Here is a 27,817-nt window from a genome sequence, read left to right as displayed (position 1 = left end):
TGGTAGGGCACTAGGAAGTAGAGAGGACCAGAGGGAATTTTGGGTGCATGCCCAAAGGTACCTGAAAGCGGCAGGAAAGGTAGATCAGGTGGTTAAGAAGACATGTGGGATACTTGCTTTTATTAGCTGAGGCATAAAAGCAGAGAGCTGATGATGGAACTGTATAAAATATTTGTTAGGCCACAGCTAGAGTATTGTGTGCAGTGCTGGTCGCCACACCATAGAAAGAATGTGATTGTACTAGAAAGGGTGCAGAGGAGATTCACCAGGAAGTTACCTGGGTTGGAACATTTTGGGGTGGATTATCCATTTGAGAGATTAGGGGTGGGATTCTCTGGAATCTGACACCGAAATCGCGTTTGGCAATCGGCCGGAAAATCCACTTTGGCGCCGAAATCGGGGGTGGCGCCGCTTTTGTTCCGCCCGCCATGGTCAGGTGCCCTGCACACACAGGATGCTAGCTGTGGACCCCCTGTGCGACCCTCATCTGAGTGTCTCATATGGTACATTACCTGTCCCCCCAGGAGAAGATAGACAACAACCGTCAGGAGCGGGAAAGGACACGACCTGTGGGCCCTCAACATCGCTGTGCAGAGAGTGAAGGGCCTGGCTGGTAGGGTGAGAGAATGGCTAGTCGCCCAGGTGGAGGTCGGCATGGGACAATCAAGTGAGCTCCCGAATCAAATGCAATGCTCTATGACATGAGAGCCACCCCTCTCCCCCACACCATGCCTAACCGCGATCTCACATGTGTCTTGTAATTTTCTTGCAGGATCACCTTCTGACGAGGCTGAACCGCCCGGGGTCCCTTGCCCCAGCCGCAACCCCACACTCACCTGCAACAAGGCCAGACCATCCGGGGTGCCTCACCCCCAGCCGCAATCCCAGTCGGGGATGATACCGACTTTTCGTCACTGCCTTCACTGGCACCCTCCATCATCCCAGAGGCTCTCACCTTGGTGCGCCATTATAGTGAAGAGGCATGACACACATGCTGTGGTACATCATGTGTAGGCGCAGGTAGGAACCCCTGAGGGGGCAGATAGTCGATGGGCAGCCTGACCCCAAGGACAGCTGCCGTTCAGAGAGGTCTTGGGCTTCTGGAAAGGGCGGTCCCATCGACGTTGGAGATGCAGTAACAGAGCTGGGGACTACAGGAGGGTGTGTCAGAAACCTTCCAGTACCTGCAGGTGCATTTGGAGGAGTTTAACTGCCTACAGGAGCAGAAGACGGTACCAACAATGTGTGCTACCCAAATGGGTGGCATCCATGATGGAAGCCTTGCGTGTGAGGGTCACAGTAATGGGTCAGGATGTCCAAGATCTGGGGCACATTGTGTGGGCGGTGGCCGAGATGCAGGACAGGGCAGCCATGTCACATGCAGACATGTACCAGGGCCACATGGACATTGCTGCAGCACTCCAGAGCATGGCCCAGTCACAACAGGCCATGTCTGTGGGCGGTGACAACATTGGCCGGGCACTGGCTGACCAGAGCCAGTCACAGAGGAACGTGCACAGTCCCTGAACGACGTGGCCGAGTCTCTGTGCTCCATGGCCACAACCATAGAGACACTGGTCGAGACGAGAGCAGCCTCCAGGACTGGCAGCGCCAGCTGACAGCGGGGCCCCCGGAGCTCCATGCAGCTGCACCCCCATCCCAAGGAGTAGCCTGGGCCATCGGGCACCCCCAAGGGAGGAGGTGGTGATGGGGCCTGTGGTAGTGACTTACGTAGGGGAGGCGCTGGAACACTGCGGTGCCTCTGAATCCTCCCCACCTGTCACTGGCGCATCCGATGGGCAGCAAGCAGAACAAGGTGGCACCATGTCACCTGTGACACTCGGAAGTCGACCAGGCCCGATCGCTCCAGAGGTAAGCCACCAAAGGGGACCCAGGTCACAGGGCATGATAGGCAGCATGGCGCTTCCAGATTTGATGTACCCCCTGGGAACCATGGAGAAAGAGCATGAGGCCACGTAAGGTTAGAAAATTAGAATCCAAGATGGTGCCGGAGCATGGCGACTCCCTGCGAGCTCTCTCACCCAGACTCTTCTTTTATCACCATTCTGACTTACTAAAACTCTTTTCCACTTCATATATAATTACTAATAATGTAATTATATATGTTTTCTTACAGGTTTGAGGATCCTCCGATTCCTCTTCATGTTGGCTGCCAACCTTTTCTCATAATACCTCTTCCCTTCTCTAATGTGCTTTTTCACTTCCCCTCCGAGTCTTTTGTATTGCTCTCATAACATAAGAACCAGGAGTAGGAGTTGGCCATCTGGCCCCTCGAGCCTGCTCCGCCATTCAATAAGATCCTGGTTGATCTTTTTGTGGACTCAGCTTCACTTACCCGCCCGCTCACCATAACCTTCAATTCCTTTACTGTTCAAAAATCTAGCTTTGCCATTTCAACTGCTTTTTCTACCCGAAACTTGTCAAAAGCACACTTTTTCTTCCTTATCTTAATTTATATTTCCTTTTTCATTTATAATTCGTTTCACTTGTGCAGACGTCAACGACATCAATATGGAGAAGTATCAACACACTGACAACAATTTCTTGATTTAGGTTTTCCTACCTTTCCCCTATAACGGAATATATCTTGCCTGTGTCCGGACCATTTCTGTTTTGAAGGTAGTCCATTGTTCAGCTTCAGTTTTTCCTGCCAAACATACCGGCCCAGCTCCATTCTTACCCCACTGAAGTCAGCTCTCCACTAGTTAATTATTTTTAACTTTGGATTGCTTATTTTGCTTTTCTATCATCATCATAAACCTTACAATACAATACGAAGTCTTACAACACCAGGTTAAAGTCCAACAGGTTTGTTTCAATGTCACTAGCTTTCGGAGCGCTGCTCCTTCCTCAGGTGAATGAAGAGGTATGAAGAGGAACATACCTCTTCATTCACCTGAGGAAGGAGCAGCGCTCCGAAAGCTAGTGACATTGAAACAAACCTGTTGGACTTTAACCTGGTGTTGTAAGACTTCGTACTGTGCCCACCCCAGTCCAACGCCGGCATCTCCACATCATGGTTACAATACAATGATCACTGTCTCCTAAGTGTTCCCCCACTGACACTTTTAAAAACAATTTAGAGTACCCAATTACTTTTTTTTCCCAATTAAGGGGCAATTTAGCGTGGCTAATCCACCTAACCTGCACATCTTTGGATTGTGGGGGTGAAACCCACACTGACACGGGGAGAATGTGCAAACTCCACGTGGACAGTGACCCAGGGCTGGGATTCGAACCCGGGTCCTCAGCGCCGTAGGCAGCAGTGATAACCAATATGTGCCACGTGCCGCCGCTTCCCCCACTGACACTTGGTCAACTTGGCACGCCTAATTTCCAAGAACCAGGTCCAAAGGTGCATCCTTTCATGTTAGAAGGGACACATACTGCTGTAGATTCTTCAGTAATGATTTAGTACACCATTAAAAAAAAAGTTAACATCTTACTAACAAGGCATAACTTTTGTTTCAGGTTTTAAGTGGTGATATTGCAGTGGAACGGGGGAATAATCATCTCAGTGAATAACTGATTCACTTGTAGAGACATCAATGCACACCTTATGGAGAAGCGTCAAATCACTGACAACAACTTCTTGATTTATGTCTTTAATTGCACATGCAGTTTCCAGAAGTTGTTGTCAGTTACACAGGAGTGATGATGGGAAACAACATCAGCACTACCGCAAAATACAGGAATACAGGAGGAAGATAAATCACTTGGTTGCATGGTGTACCGAAAACAACCTCCCTCTAAATGTCGGAAAGACCAGGGAACTGACCAATGACTTCAGGAAGCGTAGCATGACACACACTCCCGTGTGCATCAATGGCTCCAAAGTGGAAATGGCCGATAGCTTTAAGTTTCTGGGGGTCACCATCACCAACAGTCTGTCCTGGTCCAGTCACTTTGATGCAACAGTCAAGAAAGCCCAACAATGTCTCTTCTTCCTAGGAAGCTAAAGAAATTTGGCGTGTCTGCATCGACTCTCACAAACTTCGACAGATGTGCGATAGAGAGCATCCTATCCGGCTGCATCACAGCCTGGTATGGCAACTGCTCGATCCAAGATCGCAAGAAACTGCAGAGTGTGGTGAACTCAGCCCAACTCATCACACAAGCTTGCCACCCCCACATTGATTCTATATACACCTCCTGCTGCCTCAGGAAGGCAGACAGCATTTTCAGTGACCCCCTCCCACCCAGACATTGCCTTCTTCCAGACCCTTCCATCAGGCAAAAGGTACAGAAGTCTGAAGACCCACACATCCAGACATAGGAACAGCTTCTTCCCCACAGCTACAAGACTCCTCAACGACTCCCCCTCGGACTGATCTGTTCCCAGTAAGAACACTATTCATGACATCCTATGCTGCTCTTGCTCATGTATTTGCTTTGTTTGGTCCCTTGTAACCAATCACGGTTTGTCGATGTACCATTTGTCAATGTTCTCTGTTGATTATTCTTTTTGTCGACTATGTACGTACTGTGTACGTTCCCTCGGCCGCAGAAAAATACTTTTCACTGTACTTCAGTACATGTGACAATAAATCAAATCAAAATCAAATCAAATAATGTTCAGAAGCAGAGTCAGAATCCTGATTCTTTTCTACTTCATACCATCATGGGAACATCATCGACATGAAGTTTAAGGCGGCCCACAAATGCCTTTTTGAAGCAGCTGGGGATGAACAACAAATGCTACCTTCACCAATGTCACTCATGTCCCAAGAACCAACCAAATAAATGCCAATTTTCCTGTATTCTTAGTATTTGAATTCGAGGGCATATAGTAATTAAGAAAATTGAAGTTAATTTATAAATGATTGAAAAATCAGACAAGAATCTCGATAGAAATAATTCAAACAGAAGGAATAATGCAGCACTGAAAGAGGAAAAGGGAGTAACAGAACAAGCACAATTGAAATGCATAATTAAAAATAAAATGTTCAAGAGTTGTAAGTATCAGCCTTTCAAATGAGGCAGAACATTACTAGATTGATTGACAGTCTTAAGGAGGTTGAGTGTAACAACACGATTATTTATATAGTCATTCTCAAAGCAAATTGTTAATAAAACAATGCACTTTACTATGTTCACAGATCAATACAAGCTAATAAAACTCGCAACAAAAATACAGTGGGACGTAAAAATGGCACCTACCAACAAGAACTACCAGTCTGTACTTTTCATTAGGTTGATGCTGGTAAGAGACAACCTCTTCATAAGTTGGTACATCTGCTGTATCATACAGTTCACTTCTTTTACTTTCATACATGGATTTATTAGTCTTTCTATCTTTTCTGCTCAGTCGGAAACTTCTTCTGAGACCAGCTGTAAAGATTTGAGATTTGTTAGAACTTTGAATCAGTGTAAAGCCCCATTAAAATTTATTATACAAAACAAAGAAAGAAAATCTGTATTACCCACGGCAATGCATCAAACCACCTAGTGTGAAGATGCTTTCTTTGGAAAGAATGCTGAAAAAAACATTTTGCTGAACATGTTCTTTTTGCAAACAAATTTCAGAAAGATACATAACCTTAGAAATACGTACATATACATATGTATGTGAACCGACCTTATGGAGCAAGAGAAATAAGTACAGCAAGCAAATTGAGATTCACTTCACACAGTTTAGGTCTAACTTGAACAAAACTTTTAAACAAATCAAGAAAAGATAACTGAAATGGTGTCATTTAATGACCTGGATATTACTTGTATCCTGCAATTCATAATCTAACAGAAAAATTGTAAAACCTGCATGATCAGTTAAATGTCAGTTGTATTACAGCAATTCCTGTGATTTACACATCAGCCGATAAGCTCAGGAATAGGAAAGTATATACATAAAAGCAAAACTCTTCTTAGAATTGGGGTCAAATACCTGCATACAATATTATCTTCCTTCACTGAAATAAATTGTGAATTGATAAGCAATTGAACAACAGGACACACAGTACAGATATTTGGACTGTGTTTTTAATTAGAAGACGAATAATACCACCCTTAATTTCTTATTTCTTTCACAGAATGTACTACTGTCTTATACGGATAGCTTGATTGAACAGTCTGGCAGTGCAGCTTCTCAATGAATAAGTGAGCAAAAGCTGTGAAGATGTAACAGAATTCCGCCAACTCCAGTATGGTGCCACCACCAAATACATCCTCCCCATACCTCTCCAGTTAGCATTCCACTGTGCCACCATGGTTCAATCCTCTCACATGCCGAACACCTTATCCCCATCCCGCGCAATCACAGGAGGCGTAACACCTGCCCATTTGCCTCCTTCCTCCTCGCTGTCCAAGGCCCCAATGGAATAGCGATTTACTTGCACTTCTTTCAATTCGGTCTATTGTATGCGCTGCTCAGTGTGGTCTCCTTTACATTGGGGAGACAAAATGCAGACTGGATGACCACTTTGTGGAACACCTTCGCTCAGTAGGCAAACATGACTTTGACCTTCCGATTACTTGCCATTTCAATTCACCACCTTGCTCAAATTTCTGTCTTCCGTCTGCTACAATGTTCCAGAGAAGCTCAACGCAAACTGGAGGAATGGCATCTCATCTTCCAATTTGGCACTTTTCAGCCTTCTGGACTCAAATATGAGTTCAACAACTTCAAACCATGGACTCTATGCTTCCATTTTTAATTTCCCCCCCCCCCCCCCCCCTCAACCCCATATGCCAATCTGTACATTATCATGTTTTTTTTTGTTTTCAAACAGTGCTGACCCTTTTTCTGCTACCAACACATTCTACGACTTCGCTTTTAGATAGTGCTATCTTTATTCTCTCCTATTAACACCAATTCTGGACCAAAGCTTTAGATTTTAATTTTGCTCCACCTGCCCCTTCTGCCTTTTCCAGAGCATAAAACCCATTACATTTCTACCGCTGTCCAGTTTTGAAGAAAAGCCATATTGGACTCTAAACGTGAACCCTGTTGCTCTCATCACAGATACTGCCAGACCTGCTGAGACTTTACTGCATTTTCTGTTTTCATTTCAGAGTTCCAGTATTCACAGTATTTTGCTTTCATATTACTGAGATAAAGGGACTCAATTAAAGTCTGGATGACTTTTCTCTGACAAAATAAATAATGCACTTTGTACCATAACTGTTTGGCAAATTGGATAATAGAAGGCGATGACAGAAAATGATGTGGCATAGTGAATTCATGTATATGCCTTTCACCTCATGGACGTTGATTGGAAAGCAACCCAGGGTGACAGATGAAAGTTTCTTCAATCTATGTTCTGTACAGGTGTTAAATGCAATGAATTTAGAACATATGCCCTGATTACAATTTAAAAAAAAAATGTTTATTCAGAATTTTTTCATAATAGTCAATACAACCTGAAACATTCAAACAAAAAACAAGGCAAAACATCACAATCAAAAAAAAAAGGAAAACAACACAATGCCGAATTAACTTAAATACAAAAACTAACCTGAACCACCCCCCAACAAGTGATGGCGACTAGCTCCTTAAAAAAGGAAATAAATGGTTGCAATCTTAGAGAGAACCTTTCCACCGACTCGCTGAAGGTGAACTTGACCTTCTCCAAATGCAGAAATGATATTAAGTCACCCAGCCATGCAGAGGCACTAGGCAAGGACATCTGCCTTTACCCCAAAATGTATCACTGGCGAGTCCGACACCACAAATATGTCTACCAACGGACACTGACCCAAATCTACATGCAGTATCTCCGATATGGCATTAAATAATTAAGTATAAACGTTTGGGGCAGGACCAGAACATATGCGTATGGTTAGCCTGCCGAAGAGAACAGTGCTCACACCTATCCTCAACCCCAGGGAAGAACCCGCTCATGCGTGTCCTGATCAAGTGTTCCCTATGCTTGGCCGAACACATGAAGAAGTGGAGTTGACCCTATAAAGGGCCACTCTCCATACCTCATCATTAAGAATGGGACTCAAGGACTTCCGGTGTTGCACATTTAATAGCTCCCGCCTGTGATGCACTTTTGGACCTTTTCCCCCCGGTTTCTTCTGGATTTTACAGGATAAATCAGTGAAGAGTAAGACAGTAAGGAGGAATCCCCCTCCGGTGTATGGAGAATTGGACCAGAAGTGGCCGTGTGAGAAGACAAAGTCCTATAAGGAAGACGCGAGCAGAGCTGGTAACGCGGGAAAGCATGGCGGGGAAGCAGGGCCGCGGGGAGACGACACAGTGGTCGACGGAGCAGCTGGTGAAGTTTTTCGAAGATTGCTTCGCCAAGCTGAAGAAGGACATGTTGGACCTGAGTAAGGCTTCGATTGATCAAGTTGTGCAGAGTCAAGAGACCCATGGGAGAGCGATCCAGGAGGTGGAGAAAAAGTTGTCCAAGCACGAGGAGTACATAACCGTGCTGGAGACCAAGGTGGAGATGATGAACGACTGTCAGAAAAGTATGCAGGAGAAGCTGGAGGACATGGAGAACAGGTCCAGGAGGCAGAATCTTAGAATTGTCGACCTCCTTGAAGGCAGTGAGGGATTGGATGCTTATGTGACGGACAAGTTGGAGAAGTTGATGCGGGCAGAGGCGTTCTCTCGGCCTCTGGAAGTGGATAGAGCGCACAGAGCCCTCGCGAAGAAGCCCCGAGCGAATGAGCCGCCGTGGGCCATGGTGGCACGCTTTCACAGTTTCCTGGACAAGGAACACGTTCTGCGGTGGGCCAAGAACATAGAACATAGAACAATAGGAACGGAGCAGAAAATGGGAGAACTGCGAGCTGCGCATTTATCAGGACCTGGGCGCGGATCTGGCCAATAGGCGAGCTGGGTTTAATCGGGCAAAAACGGCCCTCTTTAAGAAGGGGGTGAAGTTTGGGATGCTGTACCCAGCCAGTCTGTGGGTCACACATGAGGAATGGGGCTTCTACTTCGAAACACCAGACGAAGTATGGACTTTTATTGAAGAAAAGAGGCTGGAGGCAAATTAAAAGACACTGAAGCCTTGGAGAAGTACTGTGGTGGCAATTTGTTGTGCTGGGTTGTATAAATACAAGTAGTGCTATGTGTAATAAGGTAACTTTGTCTTGCAGGGAGCTGGATAGAGGGGGGATGGGCTTTGGGGTTGGTTCTATTTTTTGGGTGATTATTTTTCGGAAGTGGCTGTTTTTTCACTGTTTTTTCTGATGTTTGTTTATTGGGGAATGTGATACTTTTAAAATGTATGTCCATGTGGGGGAGAGGGGAGAGAACAATGGGGAGACAGACTGCTTGGTGCCGGGGCGGGCACTATCAAGTCAGCATGGGTCAGCTGACTCTCGGAAGCGCAGTGAGAGGTGTGCAGGTGTTAAGCTGGAGCTTGACTTGGGTTTCTAGTGTTGTTGCTAGGGGGGAGGGGGGGGGGAAGCTGCTTTGCTGACAGGGGAACTGTTACTAGGGGACAAATGGGAGGTCAGGAACGGCGACTGCCCGAGAGAGGGCTCGAGGAGGGGGAGGGCGCGAGCTAGAGGCTGACCTAAGAAGGGTGCTGGCTAGTCGGCAGGGCGGGGGTGGGGGGGCTGGAAGCCCTCCGACCAGGCTGATTACATGGAAGGTCAGAGGGCTGAATGGGCCGGTCAAGAGGGCTCGCGTGTTTGCGCATTTGAGGGGGCTAAAGGCGGACGTGTCAATGCTACAAGAGACACACCTAAAGGTTACAGACCAGACGAGATTGAGAAAGAGGTGGGTCAGCCAAGTATTCCACTCAGGGCTGGACTCAAAGACCAGGGGGGTAGTGATCTTGATCAACAAATGAGTGGCATTCGAGGCAGGGGGAATTGTGTCAGACAAGGGGGGGGGGGGAGGTACATAATGGTGAGTGGGAAGCTGGAGGGGGTGCGGGTGATACTCGTGAACATATATGCTCCGAATTGGGATGATGTGGAATTTATGAGGCGGGTTTTAGGTAAGGTCCCAGACTTAGAGTCACATAACCTGATCATGGGAGGAGACTTTAACACAGTCATTGATCCGGAATTGGATCGGTCAAAATCCAGGACAGGGAGGAGACCAGCTGCGGCAAAGGAATTTAACAGATGGGGGGAGTAGACCCATGGAGGTTTGCACAGCCAAGGGCGAAGGAGTTTTCCTTTTTTTTCACATGTCCACAAAGTATACTCTGGCATTTACTTTTTTGTTCTGAGCAGGGCGTTAATACCGGAGGTGGTGGATACTGAGCACTCGGCAATCGCAGTGTCGGATCATGCCCCGCATTGGGTGGATCTACGCGTTAGTGTGGAGAGAGGGCAATGCCCGCTGTGGAGACACAAAGCGATCTGTGAGCGGGTTAACAAGTCCATCCAGAACTACCTGGAAACAAATGATACGGGGGAGGTCCCGCAGCGACGGTTTGGGAAGCTCTGAAGGCAGTGGTCAGAGGGGAATTAATCTCGATATGGGCGCACAGAGAAAAGGCGGAACGGGCTGAGAGGGATAGATTAGTGGAGGAGATACTCCAGGTGGACAGGTTATACTCGGAGGCCCCGGACGCGGGGCTACTGAGTGAGCGACGGAGGTTGCAGGCGGAGTTTGGGCTGTTGACCACAGGGAAAGCGGTGGAACAGAAGGCAAGGGCGGCGATTTAGGAGTACGGGGAAAAGGCAGGCAGAATGTTGGCGCACCATCTCAGGAAAAGGGAGGTGGGAATATTCTCCTGGACCCAGCGGGGGTGAACGAGGTGTTTAGGAACTTCTATGGTAAATTATTTGAGTCGGAACCCCAGGCTGGGGTGGAGGAGATGAGGCAGTTTTTGGATCAGTTGAGGTTCCCGAGGTTAGGTGAGGATCTGGTGGAAGGGCTGGGAACCCCTATTGAGATCGAGGAAATAATCAAGGGGCTGGAGGGCATACAGTCGGGCAAGGCCCCGGGGCCTGACGGCTACCCGGTGGAATTCTATAAGAAGTTTTCAGAGATATTGAGCCCACTGCCGGTGAGGACATTTAATGAAGCAAGAGAGAAGGGAGTCCTCCCCCCAACAATGTCACAGGCCTCGATTTCATTGATCCTAAAACATGCCAATTTCTCTACTGAATGTGGATGCCAATGTTGGCTAAGATACTGGACACACGGATAGAGGACTGTGTCCTGGGGGTGATAGGGGAAGACCAGATGGGATTTGTAAAGGGCAGGCAACACAAGGCCAATGTTCGAAGGCTTTTAAATGTTATTATGATGCCCTCAGAACGAGACGAGATGGAGGTGGTGGTAGCGATGGATGCGGAGAAGGCTTTTGATCAGGTAGAGTGGAATGACCTGTGGGAGGCGCTGGGAAGGTTTGGGTTTGGTGAGGGCCTTATTGACCGGGTGCGGTTGCTCTATCAGGCACCAGTAGCGAGTGTTTGTACGAACCGGCTGAGGTCGGGGTACTTTAAGCTACACCGAGGGACGAGGCAAGGGTGCCCCCTCTCCCCGCTACTGTTTGCTCTGGCCATAGAGCCTTTCACCATGGCGTTAAGAGCCTCTAGGAACTGGAAAGGGCTGGTTGGGGGGAGGGGGGGGGGGGGGGGGAGGTGGAGCACCGATTCTCGCTTTGCGCAGATTACCTGCTCTTGTATATTTCAGACCCATTGGAGGGGATGGGGGAAGTAATGCGAATCCTGGGGGAATTTGGCAATTTTTTTGGGTATAAATTGAACATGGGGAAAAGCGAGATTTTCGCGATCCAGGCAAGAGGACAGGAGAAGAGAGTGGGAGAGCTGCCGCTTAGAATAGTAGGGAAGAGCATTCGATATCTGGGAATCCAGGTGGCTCGGGAATGGGAGGCACTGCACAAGTAGAACAAATGGAGGGGAACTTGAAGAGATGGGACATTCTCCCGCTATCACTGGCGGGGAGGGTACAGACTGTGAAAATGACGGTGCTCCCCAGATTTCTGTTTGTCTTTCAGTGCCTCCCCATCTTCATCCCAAAGACTTTTTTCAAGCGGGTGAATAAGTTTATTTCGGGCTTTGTGTGGGCGGGTAAAACCCCGCGAATGAACAAAGTGTTGCTGGAGCGCAGTCGGGAGGGTGGGTTGGCGCTGCCGAACTTCTGCAATTACTACTGGGTGGCTAATGTAGCCATGATTAGGAAGTGGATAGTGGGGGAGGGGTCGGCATGGGAGCAGATGGAGGCGCCGTCATGCAAAGACACCAGTTTGGGAGCACTGATAACGGCACCTCTTCCGTTCTCACCGGCCCGATACTCCACATGTCCGGTGGTGGTGGCAGCTCTGAGAATCTGGGGGCAATGGAGCAGAAGAGTGGAGGGAGCATCAGTTTGGACCCCGATTTATAATAATCATCGGTTTGTACCGAGTAGGCTAGATGGTGGGTTCCAGAGTTGGCAAAGGGCAGGAATTAGAAGAATGGGGGATCTATTTATAGATGGGAGCTTCCCCAGCTTGAAAGCCTTGGAGGATAAATTTGAATTGCCAGCAGGGAACACGTTTAGGTATTTGCAGGTGCGAGACCTCCTGAGAAAACAGGTGCCGGCCTTTCCGCTGCTGCCGCCACGGGGGATACAGGATAGAGTAGTCTCCAGTACCTGGGTGGGAGAGGGGAAGGTTTCAGATATTTACCAGGAGCTTTCGTAGGCGGAGGAAACCCCGGTGGAGGAGCTTAAGGGCAAGTGGGAGGATGAGCTAGGAGGAGAGATAGAGGCGGCTCTATGGGCAGATGCCCTAAGCAGGGTTAATACCTCCTCATCATGTGCCAGGCTCAGCCTGATACAATTTAAGATAGTCCACCGGGCACACATGACAGCGGCTAGGATGAGCAGGTTTTTCAGGGTAGAAGATAGATGTGCGAGGTGCGTGGGAAGCCCAGCAAATCATGTCCACATGTTTTGGGCATGCCCGAAGCTTAGAGGGTTTCGGCAGGGTTTTGCTGAGGCAATGACCACTGTGCTAAAAACACGGGTGGTGCTGAGTCCGGAGGTAGTGATCTTTGGAGTGCCGGAAGAGCCGGGAGTTCAGGGGGCGAAAGAGGCTGACATCTTGGCCTTTGCTTCCCTGGTAGCCCGGAGACGGATCTTGTTAATGTGGAGGGAGTCGAAGCTCCCCTGAGTCTAGAGACCTGGGTTAGTGACAAGGCTGGGTTTCTCAGTCTCGAGAAAATAAAGTTTGCCTTAAGAGGGTCAATGGTCAGGTTCACCTGGAGTCGGCAGCCGTTCGTCGACTTCCTCGGGGAAAATTAAAATGTCAGCAGATGCAGTATTCCAAGGGGGGGGACGGGACATGACCATATAAGCCCGAAATATACCCCCGTGAGGCCTAGCCAGAGACAGAATCCTCTTAATCAGTGAAGAGTGTGGCATCAAAGGCTTTAGATGAAGTCACAAACTTGTAAATACCTAAAAAGACGAACTGAACAGCTGAAATTTCTCAGTTAACTTGCTACAACTGACAAGCCTCCCCTCCGCGAACAGATCCCCAAACTGCTCCAGACCCCTCTCCTCCCAAGATTTAAATGTTGAATCCAAACTAGCAGGTAGGAAGGTGTGATTATTGAAAGTAGGGGAGGCACGGTAGCACAGTGTTAGCACTGTTGCTTCACAGCACCAGGGTCCCAGGTTCGATTCCCGGCTTGGATCACTCTCTGTGTGGAGTCTGCACATTCTCCTCGTGTGTGCATGGGTTTCCTCCAGATGCTCCGGTTTCCTCCCACAAGTCCCAAAAGGTGTGCTGTTAGGTAATTTGGACATTCTGAATTCTCCCGCTGTGGACCTGAACAGGGGCTGGATTGTGGCGACTAGGGGTTTTTCACAGGAACTTCATTGCAGTGTTAATGTAAGCCTACTTGTGACAACAAAGATCATTATTATTTTCGTGAAGACAGGGAAAGGAGCTTGAAATGCTGCCTAAACTGTTTCCAGATTCTAAGGTAGGAGACCACCACTGTATTTGAGGAAAATGTAACAGGGGAAAAAGGCAACTGCAGTAATTATTGCAAGAGTAGATGTAGTACAGGGCGATTTGTCCCCAAATGGACCTGGGATCGTTAACCTACAATAATGGGCAAAAATCTTGTTTGGGAGACTAAGGGCGTAATCTAACGGAAAGGTTTCCAAGTGTCATTTCAGAAGGGTTTGGCTGGGAGTTTCTCCCCAGCTCTGTCGGCAAGTTCCCCATCGCTATCTACCTTTAACTAAATTTAGTCAATTTTATAGGCCCTGGGGAGTTCCTCTCTGAGCTAGCCCACACTGGCCAGACGGTCTCCTCAGAGATCGGACCATCATTTTGATGTCATTCCCCACACACATAGGCGTTACCCCACACCCCTCCAATGGAGGACACCCTGTTGTTGGGTCGCTGAGAGGCCCCCTTTTCAGACCTTCCCATTCCCCACCCTTCCCAACCTTCCAGAAGTCCCTTTATACCTGCCCTTCAACCCCTTCCACCCCTCCTTTCATGGGCATGGCCCTTCAGGCCCCAGCCTCTACCAGCCTGGCAGTGACACCCAGGCTCCTTACCAGATGGCAGTGCCAAGGTGTCCAGGTGCCAAAGGGAGAGCCAGAATGACACCCTGCCCTAACGATTCAAAGGTCTCCAATGGTCTGGGAGATCCCCTAGGTGCCGTGAAGCCTGGCCCACGTCGATGTGGACCAGTACTATAATGTGACATCTCACTGTGGAGCCAGTTAGATCATGGGATGCCATTAGATCGGGCTTCCATCTCACTCATGAGATGTAGATTGCCCTCAGTTGGCCTCAATTAACTTCTCGCCGTACCTAGGCGCGATCCAGATCCCTCCAACAGGACCGGGCTAGTAAGATCGCAAACCGTTCGGTACCTGGCATGGTTCCTAATTTGAGCCTCTCTCATGATCTAATCACACAGATCCCTGCCAGGAACAATGCAACCATTAAATCGCACTCTAAGTGTTGACACCGGGACAAAATTATATGTGGTTCGCGTTGCCGTTTATTCGGGGAGCAATTCAGGACATGTTAATGGGCCAGCACTTTGCTGGCACGAACACAGAGCAATTCCCGGCCCAGTGGGCGTTCTAACCGCTGGGGCTGGAATTAGTGCCAAAGAGCTTGGCAGCTGGAGCTGTTTTCAAGCGCTTCACTTATGAGACTTCAGCCACCAAGATGCTTCAGAGAAGCCCCCCCGCTCCGAGGTCCGGAGTCTGAGGTTGACTCAGAGCTCTAGAACAGTGAGTAGAGGAGGGACACCCTCTTCCCCAGGGCAGGCCGCAGACATTGCCTGGGAGGTGGTGGCAGAGGAAATCGAGTTGCCAGGTTCATCAGGAGGAGACAGCTGATGGGGGTCACTGGTGAGTCCTCTGCACTGAAAGGAGCAGAGAACCAAAGAAGGTTCCAAAAGCTACAGTGCAGGTGTCCCCTGGTTGGGGTGAGCTCTGCTGATCTCCTGCTTTCTCTGCAATGGGGCTGCGCTTCTGAGTTGCGCCAACACCTACTGGGCTTCTGATTGAGCTTCACTTGATGATACAGCTTGGGTATGGGGGTGTCCAGAGCGGTGGCTTGGGTGGGTTCCCAAATGATCAGAGGCCTTTTGAGTATTTAAAGGTCACAGGCAGCACTCAGCGGTGTGAGCAGCCAGGAGCCTGCAAGTAGCACCAAAGGGGTGCATTTAAAAGACAGACTGCAACAATGGCGGTATGAGCCAGGCTACCCCAATCTCAAGAGGGACACCCCAAGTCCACGGACCTGGCACCAAGTCATTACCCACTTTTGTCCCTGGCCCGGACAGTCATCCTCCAGCAAGCCCGACAGTTTTCAACTGTTGTTCAGTGCTTTTTCTGCCCCCTTCTCCCCCTCCGCAGCCATGGTGCCCAGTCTATGTTTGTCAATGCTTGTGGTAATTCATGCCTGCAAGACTTTTGCTTGAGAGGAGCGGAGCATGAAATGTCCAACCCGCGAATCACATTTAAATACATGCAAATGCCGGTTCTTTACCCCCTCGGTGGTGCGGGATGCAAACCTACTTATTGCCACCAGCCAGGGACCCGAGCATGACACCCAAATCAGCACAAGGCACGGACCTCGATTTCGGCCAGACACCCGATTCCCGCCTGATTGCAGTTCGCGTGTGCGGCGTCGCAAGGCGGAGAAATGTGCCCAACATTTTTTGAATTTTAGCTTCCCAATAATAAAACAATAAGTTTGGGAGTGACAAGTCCCTACCCACCGACTGAGACTTTGGAGCAGAACACCGCCAAAATAAAACAGGATATCAGTTTGACCTTGATAAAAAAGTATTTGGGGATAGATAATGGCGCGGCACTGAAAGAAAAATAGAAACATTGAGAGCACGTTAATTTTAATAGTTTGAACCCTACTCACCAAGGATAGAGAGAAGTTGTTCCATCTCTTCAAATCTGCTTTCATACTGTTAACCAAGCTGGTGTAATTTAACTTATGAAATGAAGCCCAGTTATGGGCCACCCAGACCCCCAGATAGCAGAGGCATGCCTTAAGCGAGGCAAAATGGTAACATCCCCAGTTGGACTCGCCTCCCAAAGGGGTTAACTGGGAAACATTCACTCTTGCCGAAGTTCAATTTGTACCCAGTGAAGGAGTCAAAGGTGTCAAACAACTTCATTATGTAGTGTATGGAGGGGGCTGGATCTGTAATATACAGAGGTAGGTCATCCACGTAAAGGGACACCTGATGCTTCACCCCCTCCCCAACTAATCCCCCTCCACTTACCAGAGGACCTCAGTTCTATAGCGAGAAGCTCTATTACCAGACCAAACAGGAGTGGGGACAGTGAACAGCCTAGCCACGTGCCTCTATTCAAAGAAAATAATCAAAGTTCAAGGCATTCGCACGAACACTGGGGGCTTTATACAACAGACAAATCCAACAAAGAAATTTGTAGCCAAAACCAAACCTACCAAGAATCTCAAATGAATACTCCTATTCCACTCTATCAATTACCTTTTTCAGCATCGCGAAATACTGGGCGGGATTTACCAGCTGTTCACGCCAGCAGGAAATTCTGGTCTCATGCCGCTGCACGGGTTTCCTGGCACCGAGGGGTGCTGTCACAGGGAAATCCCGTTGACAACGGCGGGGTTTGTATATCCCGTTGGCACGTTGCTTCTGGCGCCGAAAAACACGTGGTGGGGCGGTCGGTAAATCCCGGCCACGATCACCTTAGGTTTGGGAACGGAGGAGCGGTAAACACTACATCTAACAGTCGATCATGGTAGCAGAGTGGTTAGCACTGTTGCTCCACAGTGCCAGTGTTCAATTCCTGCTTGGGTCACTGTCTCTGCGGAGTCTGCACGTTCTCCCCGTGTCTGCATTGGTTTCCTTTGGGTGCTCTGGTTTTCTCCCACAAGTCCTGAAAGATTTGCTTGTTAGGTGATTTGGACATTCGGAATTCTCCCTCAGTGTGCCCGAACAGGTGCCGGAATGTGGCGACTAGGAGCTTTTCACAGTAACTTCACTGCAGTTTGTAAGCCTACTTGTGACACTAATAAAGATTATTATTATTATTATGCATATTGGCCAACAACTGTCGGCCCTTCAAGAGCCAGTTTGATTCTGCAAGATTATATTTGGGAGGCATGGCTCCAGCCGAAGCATCAGCACTTTGGGGAGTAGCTTGACATCCATGTTCAGAAGCGAAGTAGGACGGTATGAAGGCGGGATTCTCCGCTGTCATGATTCTCCGTCATGCCGGCGCCTGGGGTTTTCCTGACGGCGTGGGGCTGCCCCACTATGGGAAACCCCATTGACCGCCTGGCGTAACGGAGAATCCCGCTGGCCGGACGGGGCAGAGATGTGGCGCGGCGGGGCGGAGAATCCAACCCACTATGTTGGATCTTTGTCCCTCTTAAGAAGCAGGGAAATAGAGACTTGAGTGAGGGCCGGGGGAGTAACGACCCCTGGGATAGAGAATCATTGAACATGTCCAAAATTAAAGGCACAAACTCCAAGAACTTCTTGTACAATTCAATCTGAAAGTCATCCGGACCAGAAGCTTTGCCAGATTGCAACAGCCCAATACATTTTAAAATGTCATCAGGTTGTAACGGAGATTCCAACTCCCTGCTCCTATCCACCTCAACCGTTGGGATGGATAGACCATCCAGAAAGTCAGACATGACTGAACACAGGAGGCTCTAATCTATAAGGATCATGGAAAAAGATTCAAAAACTGCAAGATTCAACTTGAGGAGGGGCGGAAACGAGGTTGGTTTAGGCTGGTGAGCCAAAAGGCGATTGGCTTTTTCCCCGCATTCATAAAACGTACCGCTTGAGTGTCGTAACTGACTTAGTGTTGTGCTCGTCGACAATAGTTTGAATTGCGCTTGCAGTTTTTTTTCTTGCCATCAACTCCAGAGTAGGATCAAGTGAGTACTGGCAATCAACCTCAAAAATAGAGTCCACCAGCTTCTGCTGCTCCACTCGCGTTGTCCTCATGAAATGCGCTCTATAGGAGATCATTTCCCCTGAGGATCTCCTTAAGAGCCTCCCAAAAGGTGGAAGGAGTGATTGACTTGGATTTGTTAAATTTCATATAGTCCTCTATGGTAGTGGACATACACTCACACATTTTCTTATCTGCTAATAATAATGTTGTGTCTAATCTCCAGGGTGAACATTGATGGGGCCAGACTCTAGCGACAAATCAATAAGGGTATGATCTGAAATAACAATTGGAGCGCTCAGCCACCATCACTGAAGGGAGAGAAATCTATCTAAAACAAAAAGAATTAATACATGAATATACTTGGTGGCGTGTGAAAAAAAAAAGTCTTTATCGCTTGGGTGCAAGAAGTGCCAAGGATGAACCCTCCAGCCACGTCATGAAAGACGACAAAACCCTGGCCATCCCTGAAGGAGCAAAAGATTTAGGCCTGAAACGATCCAATCTCGGGACCCAGACAAAAATCAGGTCCCTATCTGAAATAAACTGATGCGAGTCTAAATTGGGGAGGAAGGCCAGCAGGGAATTAATAACATTTGTATCATCTCAGTTGGGGGCATAAAATGTTAACCATAACAACCGGGATGCTCACCAGGGAGCCACAAACAATAATATTTTGACCGGTGGGTTTGGCTACAATCGTAGAGGGGGAAAACTGGACCCTTTTATTAATTAGAATCGCCATACACCTGGCCCTGCCTTCGAGACGTGAATGAAAAACCTGCCCTACCAACCCCTTGCACAGCCTAGTTTGATCTCTGACCCGCAAATGGGTCTCCAGCAAACACACAACATTGCAGTTTAAACTCATGAGATGAACAAATGCCCTTGATCTTTTCACTGGGCCATTCAAATCTCTAATGTTCCAGGCAACCAAACAAATTTGAGGTTTACCCCCCCCCCCCCTCCCCCAACCCCCATCCCTAGTCAGCAATTTCCACCAAGAGAGATTAACCAAGGGATAATTCAAAGATAAAGCAAAAAGATCCACCAAGATGGCCACCAAAGCGTCAAAAGACTGGACAAAGAAAAATCAACAGATGCCGTCAGCAAACTACCCCCATTCTACTACCCCCCCCCAATGCTATTGAATGCAACCCTATTCCAAAAAAAGAGGTAAACAAAAACGTACCCTCATACTAAAGCCTACGTTTAGCAAACCCACACAAAACAAGAACTCTCAGCTCATTTTCTAAAAAAAAAGACCTACTATAATGAGTTTCATAGATCATAGAATTTACAGTGCAGAAGGAGGCCAATCGGCCCATCGAGTCTGCACCTGCCGTTGGAAAGAGCATCCTACCCAAGCTTCCACCCTACTCCAGTAAACAACCTAACCTTTTGGACACTAAGGGGTAATTAGCGTGGCCAATCCACCAAATCTGCATATCTTTATAATAATCTTTATTTTCACAAGTAGGCTTACATTAACACTGCAATGAAGTTACTGTGAAAAGCCCCGAATCGCCACATTCCGGCACCTGTTCGGTATACCCGAGAGAGAATTCAGAATGTCCAAATTACCTAATGGCACGTCTTTCGGGACTTGTGGGAAGAAACCGGAGCACCCGGAGGAAACTTGCCAGACACGGGGAGAATGTGCAAACTCCACACAGACAGTCACCCGAGGCCGGAATTGAACCCGGGACCCTGGAGCTGTGAGGCAGCAGTGCTAACCACTGCCGTGGATCCTTCAAAACCGTTCCTGTTAACAAACTCCTTAGTTAGCAGCTAGACTCCCAGCTGAAGAAAGAGAAAAATAGATACAAAGTACAAAATACCGAAACCCCATTTAACTTGTATGCTCTGAAAATAAGCTATATGTTAATGCAACAAACAGAACCCCACATCATGCAAAACCTGTAGTGATCTCTGTATATGAATATACATAATCAATGTATGTAAATGTAGTACAATCATTTCAACACTAGATGTCTCGCTATCAGATGGTATAAGAACGACTTTCACGCTCTTCCTGAGGGAGTGTGCTTTAGGAGAGTGAACAGGCAAGACATAGATTAGCTACAGAGAAAGAAGTTATAAGTTATTTCATTATCACATTGTACAGTTAATTAGTTATCTTTAGTGTATTTTATTTCTTTTACTAGTTGAGTATTAAGTACAAAGGACTCACAGAATATTATTTATATTACTCATTCAATTAGTTCATCTTTAAAAGACTATTGTTTATTTCATCAACTCGGCTGGTTCAAAGAGTAATATATAAATTACAGAAAATAATATAACAAAGCCCTCAAATCTAATCAAGAACTTAACCCCGAGAAGAACAAGAAACAAACGAGAATAAACATGAAACCCCAAGAATATAATAATACAGCATGTCTGTCGACAGAACCAAAAACCCAATTACAACGCGCCCAACTTGTGTCTGCCCTTCTCCTGGCACATTGAAGAAATAACCTTTTTCCTCAAAAGTCACTCAGACGAGCCGAACTGGACTCCACTCTTATACTGGGTGGCTATGACGCTATTGAACAGGCCCTTTTTTTTTTTTTGCAAACGCCGCACCCATGTCCTGATAAAACCTGATGGAGCGGTCTTCCTACTTAAAATCGTGGTGTTCCTTTGACCATCGCAAAACCCTCTTTAAAGTTGTGGAACCTCACTATCACCGCACGGGGTGGCTCTTCTGGATGAGGACAAGGCTGAAGTGTGCAATGGGCTTTGTCCAATTCAGGTAGAGATGTAAACCATTCCTCACCTACAATTTTGCAGAACATGCCCAAGAAGTGTTCCGTAGGCGGAGCCCTCAATTCCTTCTAGCAACCTCACAATCCGGATATTTTGCCTCCTGGGCCTGTTTTCTCGGTCATTCATCTTGGCACTCAACAATCTATTTGTTTCAGTCACTGAAGACAATTCAACTTCCACCCCGCCAATCTAATCGCTGTGGTCTGATAAGGCCTCCTCTGTATTTTTGATTTGTATTTGTGGTTCTGTGGACTTCAGTGGTCTGAATGGTTTTCCCGAGCCGCTTGAATGAAGGCCAAGGCCTCTTTAATTGATTTTTTTGAGGTCTTCCGACACAATTCGTTGGGGCTTTTCAAATTCTTTCGCCAAAGTAGTCAAAAGAATCTCGATTGTTAGTGGAGTGGATGGAGAACCAGAAACGGATTCCACCATATTACTTGCCACTGAGCTCCATGAGGTCTCAGACACGAGTTTCTGTTCCCAGCTTTATTTTCCCTGATTGTTTTGGGCATTTTAGTCATAAAATACATCTATTCCGATAACTATATGGGTTTCCAAAGCTTAAACAATCCATGGCGCCAAGAAAAGGGCTAAAAGCACAGTTCCCTAGCGGGAGCCACTTCGATCGTGTCTTCCCCCTACATTACACCACTGGAAGTTGCCCTTATTAAAAATTTGACACAAAAGCACACTAAGCAAGAAAACTCACCCAGAAAAGCAACACCGACATAGGGATAAAAGCAAATTACTGCGGATGCTGGAATCTGAAACCAAAGAGAAAATGCTGGAAAATCTCAGCAGGTCTGGCAGCATCTGTAGGGAGAGAAAAGAGCTAACGTTTCGAGTCCAGATGACCCTTTGTAAAAGCTATAAGTCAGAGAAAGTGGGAAATATTTATACTGTGGAGTGAGAATGAAAGAGGAGTTAAAGCCACAGAAACCCAGGGAAACGGGGTGCTAATTGCCATAGAAACCAAGGAGAAAGAGTGCTAACGGCAGGCCACAGAGAGAACAAAAGGTGTGAAAGACCAAACAGCAGAGAAACTAACATCAGAGGGTAATATGACAGATATAGATGTGGGGGAGGGGAAGGGGGAAGCAAAGGGGAGAAAGGGTAAGGAAAGTTGAATAGGATGGGGGGGGGGGGGGGGGGGTTCGGTCAAATATATATAAAGAAAGATAAAGAAAGAAATGGTAAAAGACAGTTAAAATGAAAGGGGATGAAAACAAATGGGTCGCGGTGGAGTAGAGCTAATCATCTGAAGTTGTTGAATTTGATATTGAGACCGGAAGGCTGTAGCATGCCTAACCGGAAGATGAGGTGGAAAGGGGCAGGTGTTACACCTTCTGCGATTGCATGGGAAGGTGCCATGGGTGATGGGAGAGGTGTTGGGTATGGTGGAGGAGTGGACTAGATTATCTTGGAGGGAACGGTATTCACGGAATGCTGACAGAGGGAGTGAAGGTAAGATGTGTTTGGTGGTGGCATCACGCTGGAGTTGGCGAAATGGCGGAGGAAACGGAGGCTGGTGGGGTGAAATGTGAGAACGAGGGGGATTCTATCCTTGTTCTGGGAGGGAGGGGAGGGGGCGAGGGTACTGGCGTGGGAGATGGACCACACACTGTTGAAGGCCCTGTCAACAACTGTAGGTGGAAATCACGGTTGAGGAAGAAGGGACACATTTTCGATGCACCATTTTGGAAAGTGGTATCATCGGAACAAATGCGACGGACGCGAAGGAGCTGAGAGAAAGGAATGGAGTCCTTACAGGGTGTAGGGTGCGAAGAGCTGTAGTCTAGATAGCTGTGGGAGTCAGTGGGCTTGTAGTGGATATTAGTAGATAGTCTATTGCCGGAAATGGAGACAGAAAGATCAAGGAAGGGAAGGGAATTGTCTGAGATGGACCAGATGAAAGTGATGGAGGGGTGGATACTGGAAGCGAAGTTGATGAATTTTCCAGGTCCAGGCGAGAACACGAAGCGGCACCAAAATAGTCATCAATGTACTGGTAAAGGAGTTGTGGGAGGGAAGATGTAGAAAATGCACAGGTGTACGCTGATGGGTGTGGTGAGGTGGGGGGGGGGGGGGGGGGGGGGGAGCGGAGGAGAGTGGTGTCAGAGGTTGAGGGTAAGGTACACGGTCAAGGCAGAGTAAAAGCAGTTGAACATGGTTGTTATGACAGTGACCAAGCATACTCAATGTGAACACTTTGCATTCTTCACAGTGGATATTCATATATGAGCACAAAATCTTCTCTCCAAACAAAAAGAAATTAAATGTGTGACCAGATACATAAGCGTTCTTATAAAATAGCAGGATCACCGTGACTTCAAATTTTGCAGCATTCCCTTCATTTCTATTCCAAATATAATGTAAATGGTTTAATCTGTGAAAAGCAATATCTTGATATACACTACATATTTGTAATTGCTCCAACAAATTATCCAGAAACTTGGGTCCAAATCTTCCAATCAGTGTCAGAATCGCTTTGTCCACGGCTGATCGGTCTAAATGCCTGGAAATGTTTTAAAAAGCCAGGCTTCCAATCCAAGATGCCGAAGAACTCCCTCAACACTGAAATTCACAGGGAGAACAAAAAGGAGAATCAGCACAGGAAGCCTTGCCCTCTTTGTACAGCAGGAGCTACCAGAGCGTAAATTTAAATGTCCAGTGTGAATGTTAGCAAATGGATGAATGAGTAGGGTGGGTAAAGTAATGAAGCATAATGCGAGTGATTGGGGAACAGTTCTATAGTTATCCAGGAGTTAGACTAGGAATTTTCTGTATGGCATTTCCTGGGTAACTATGCAAGTAAATAAATTGGAACTGTCTGAAATCTCTGACTCTTAACTATGAGACGTTTTCAGAAGGTCCCGGGGAGCAGAGGAATTGCCCATTGAAAGTTCAAACTTCCTGAGCATGCTGAAGTCAGCATGTCGGGACTTCCGCGAGGTCTTGACAAGCAGCTTGGGTTGTACGTCTGGTTTCCAACCATCTAGAGGCCTGAAGATCTGGGCCATGATTCTGATAGAGACTAAATGCTACAAATGATCTTTAGTAAAAAGTACATAATCTAGATCGCTATCAGCATGAGTTATAAATCCTGTTTAGAGTTCTCTAACAAAAAGGAACAAGTCAAAGACTTTTAATTCAATTTTGGCAATTGAACAATTATTGATGGGCGCTAAAGCAGAACTATTGTGGGGTACCTCCCATTTAATTTCACAACACAAATACATAGGCAGCAATAATATAAATAGAAATCAACAAGACAAGAAAATCTGTGCTGAAGTTTAAACGGCTGTTGGAATGTTCCAAAATTAGGCATTATAGACAAAATAAGGAATTTGGTTTCAGTCGTGAATAGAAAGTGAGGAGTTACATGCAGTGACCGAAATAAACTGCTAAGAATCAGGAATAGCTATGTGGGTGATGCAAAAATTCAATCTAATTTATGGGAAAATAGAGATGGAAATACATGGCACAAGTAAGACACATCTGCATCTGATCATGGAAAGAATGTTAGCTCGAAGAGGATTTATACCTTTATTTTAGAATTACAACTTCAAGTCAGATCCATCACCCAACAGAAGAATCAGGAATGGTATGCACACACCACTCATACATAATTAGCTGATGCCTCCCATTGCCAATTAATGGGAGTTAGTAAGAACGTAAAATTTACAAATGTTGATACAGACATATTTTGGACTTAAGTTTTAATGCAGTATTTTAGTCAGCAAGATACTTAAATTAGCACTATCTGAAGGAAGATATTAACATTTAAAAGGTATATCACACCAACTTTATGAACCAATGCAATTAACTAGAAAGAGACTAATCCTCCGGAATAGTTTGGCTCAGGAATTTTTCAAATGATGTGCTTTCACCTCGAGCATCATGATCTAAATCTGGCTCAGACAGTTGGGACTGAATCTATTGCATTTGACAACCACTAAAGATACCAGTGAAGTAAGTCTGGAAAGTTTCACCCCAAGTCTTCAAGGGTATAAATTCATAGCACAAATTAATGCTAATTTGGAAATCCCACTCAAAGTGCAGGAAGTGGAAATGGCACAAAAATGTGGAAGAATTTATCTTCTAAGGGTATTGTACACTTGATTTCTGATAGATCATAACTACATCACATTCAATATATGCTCGGCACGACCTGGATGCTCAAAATTTGGTTGATGGGTGTAAACTGTGAATTGTTCTTTATTGTTGTTGTCCGTCACGATGATCAGCTCACAACTGCATTTAGCTCACATGACAATATGAGAAACATGCACTGACGTCAAAGTTGCAAAATAACTCAAAGTTTGGAAATGATTGAACAAATATAAACTTTGTATTTCAGTGCATTTGAGTTAAGAGCAAACTTTCTCTCCCCATATTTGACAAGATGACTGAAGGTGACAAATGGCAAATTTCAGAGAAGTGTAAAAGTAATAGGGTAGTGATAGTGGGGGATTTCAACTTTCCCGATATTAACTGGGGTAGTCATAGTGTGAAAGGTTTAGAGAGAGAGAAGAATTCTACAAATGCATCCAGGAAAACTTTTTAAGCCAGTACGTAGAATGTCCTAAAAGAGAAGGGGCAGTCCTGAACTTAATTTTCAGTAACAAAGCCAGGCAAGTGATTGAAGTACCAGTGGGGAGCATTTTGCAGATAGGGATCAGAACTTCGTTAGATTCAAAATTGTTGTGGAAAAGGAGAAGGATGAGCCTGAGATGAAAGTTCTAAACTGGGGAAGCTGATTTTAATAAGAATTGAAATGATTTAGCCGGAGTGAACTGGGAGCGGACCCTTTTAGGTAAATCTGTGGCAGAACAGTGGGATGTATTCAAGAGGAAATAGAGAGGGTACAGGGCCAACATGTTCCAATCAAGAAAAAGGGTGGGACAAACAAATCTAGTGAACCCTGAATATTGAGGGATAAACAGCATTGGATAAGGAGAAAAAGGGAGGCTTATGGCCGATATTGAGGACTCAAAGCAGCAGAAGCACGAGAGGCATATAGAATGTGCACAAAGGAACTTAAAAAGTAAATTCGGAGAGCAAAAAGGGGACATGAAAGGATACTGGCAGGTAAAATAAGAAAATCCTAAGTTGTTTCACAAGTGCATTCAGAGTAAAAGGATAACCTTTTAGGATAACCTGGTCTACATCTGAACCTGAGGGGCACAAATATCCTGGGGGGTGAGATTTGTTAGTGCTCTGTGGGGGGGTTTAAACTAATGCAGCAGGGGCATGGGAACCTGGATTGTAGTTTTAGGGTAAGGGAGAATGAGAGTATAGAGGTCAGGAGCACAGATTTGACGTCGCAGGAGGGGGCCAGTGTTCAGGTAGGTGGTTTGAAGTGTGTCTACTTCAATGCCAGGAGTATACGAAACAAGGTAGGGGAACTGGCAGCATGGGTTGGTACCTGGGACTTCGATGTTGTGGCCATTTCGGAGACATGGATAGAGCAGGGACAGGAATGGATGTTGCAGGTTCCGGGGTTTAGGTGTTTTAGTAAGCTCAGAGAAGGAGGCAAAAGAGGGGGAGGTGTGGCGCTGCTAGTCAAGAGCAGTATTACGGTGGCGGAGAGGATGCTAGATGGGGACTCTTCTTCCGAGGTAGTATGGGCTGAAGTTAGAAACAGGAAAGGAGAGGTCACCCTGTTGGGAGTTTTTTATAGGCCTCCTAATAGTTCTAGGGATGTAGAGGAAAGGATGGCGAAGATGATTCTGGATATGAGCGAAAGTAACAGGGTAGTTATTATGGGAGACTTTAACTTTCCAAATATTGACTGGAAAAGATATAGTTCAAGTACAATAGATGGGTCGTTTTTTGTACAGTCTGTGCATGAGGGTTTCCTGAAACAATATGTTGACAGGCCAACAAGAGGCGAGGCCACGTTGGATTTGGTTTTGGGTAATGAACCAGGCCAGGTGTTGGATTTGGAGGTAGGAGAGTACTTTGGGGACAGTGACCACAATTCGGTGACGTTTACGTTAATGATGGAAAGGGATAAGTATACACCGCAGGGCAAGAGTTATAGCTGGGGGAAGGGCAATTATGATGCCATTAGACGTGACTTGGGGGGGATAAGGTGGAGAAGTAGGCTGCAAGTGTTGTGCACACTGGATAAGTGGGGCTTGTTCAAGGATCAGCTACTGCGTGTTCTTGATAAGTATGTACCGGTCAGACAGGGAGGAAGGAGTCGAGCAAGGGAACCGTGGTTTACCAAGGAAGTGGAATCTCTTGTTAAGAGGAAGAAGGAGGCCTATGTGAAGATGAAGTGTGAAGTTTCGGTTGGGGCGATGGATAGTTACAAGGTAGCGAGGAAGGATCTAAAGAGAGATCTAAGACGAGCAAGGAGGGGACATGAGAAGTATTTGGCAGGAAGGATCAAGGAAAACCCAAAAGCTTTCTATAGGTATGTCAGGAATAAGCGAATGACTAGGGAAAGAGTAGGACCAGTCAAGGACAGGGATGGGAAATTGTGTGTGGAGTCTGAAGAGATAGGCGAGATACTAAATGAATATTTTTCGTCAGTATTCACTCAGGAAAAAGATAATGTTGTGGAGGAGAATGCTGAGCCCCAGGCTAATAGAATAGATGGCATTGAGGTACGTAGGGAAGAGGTGTTGGCAATTCTGGACAGGCTGAAAATAGATAAGTCCCCGGGACCTGATGGGATTTATCCTA

The 27,817-nt window shown here is 46.6% G+C and overlaps 1 protein-coding gene across 6 annotated transcripts in view; it reads right to left on the bottom strand.

Moving 5' to 3' along the window:
• The window catches only part of mpp7a (MAGUK p55 scaffold protein 7a), a 758,711-nt gene that overhangs the window by 127,564 nt on the left and 603,330 nt on the right, over window positions 1-27,817 (bottom strand). For all 6 annotated transcript variants that reach the window (XM_072508390.1, XM_072508394.1, XM_072508393.1 and 3 more), the window contains one exon: window positions 5,182-5,352. In XM_072508390.1, coding sequence (XP_072364491.1) covers window positions 5,182-5,352 — 171 coding nt within the window. The remainder of the gene's footprint in view (window positions 1-5,181; window positions 5,353-27,817) is intronic.

This window comes from Scyliorhinus torazame, chromosome 6 (assembly GCF_047496885.1).
Source record: "Scyliorhinus torazame isolate Kashiwa2021f chromosome 6, sScyTor2.1, whole genome shotgun sequence".
Taxonomy (NCBI): Eukaryota; Metazoa; Chordata; class Chondrichthyes; order Carcharhiniformes; family Scyliorhinidae; genus Scyliorhinus; species Scyliorhinus torazame.
The sequence above is the reverse complement of the archived record's forward strand: the minus strand, read 5'-3'. Positions and strand labels throughout refer to the sequence as shown.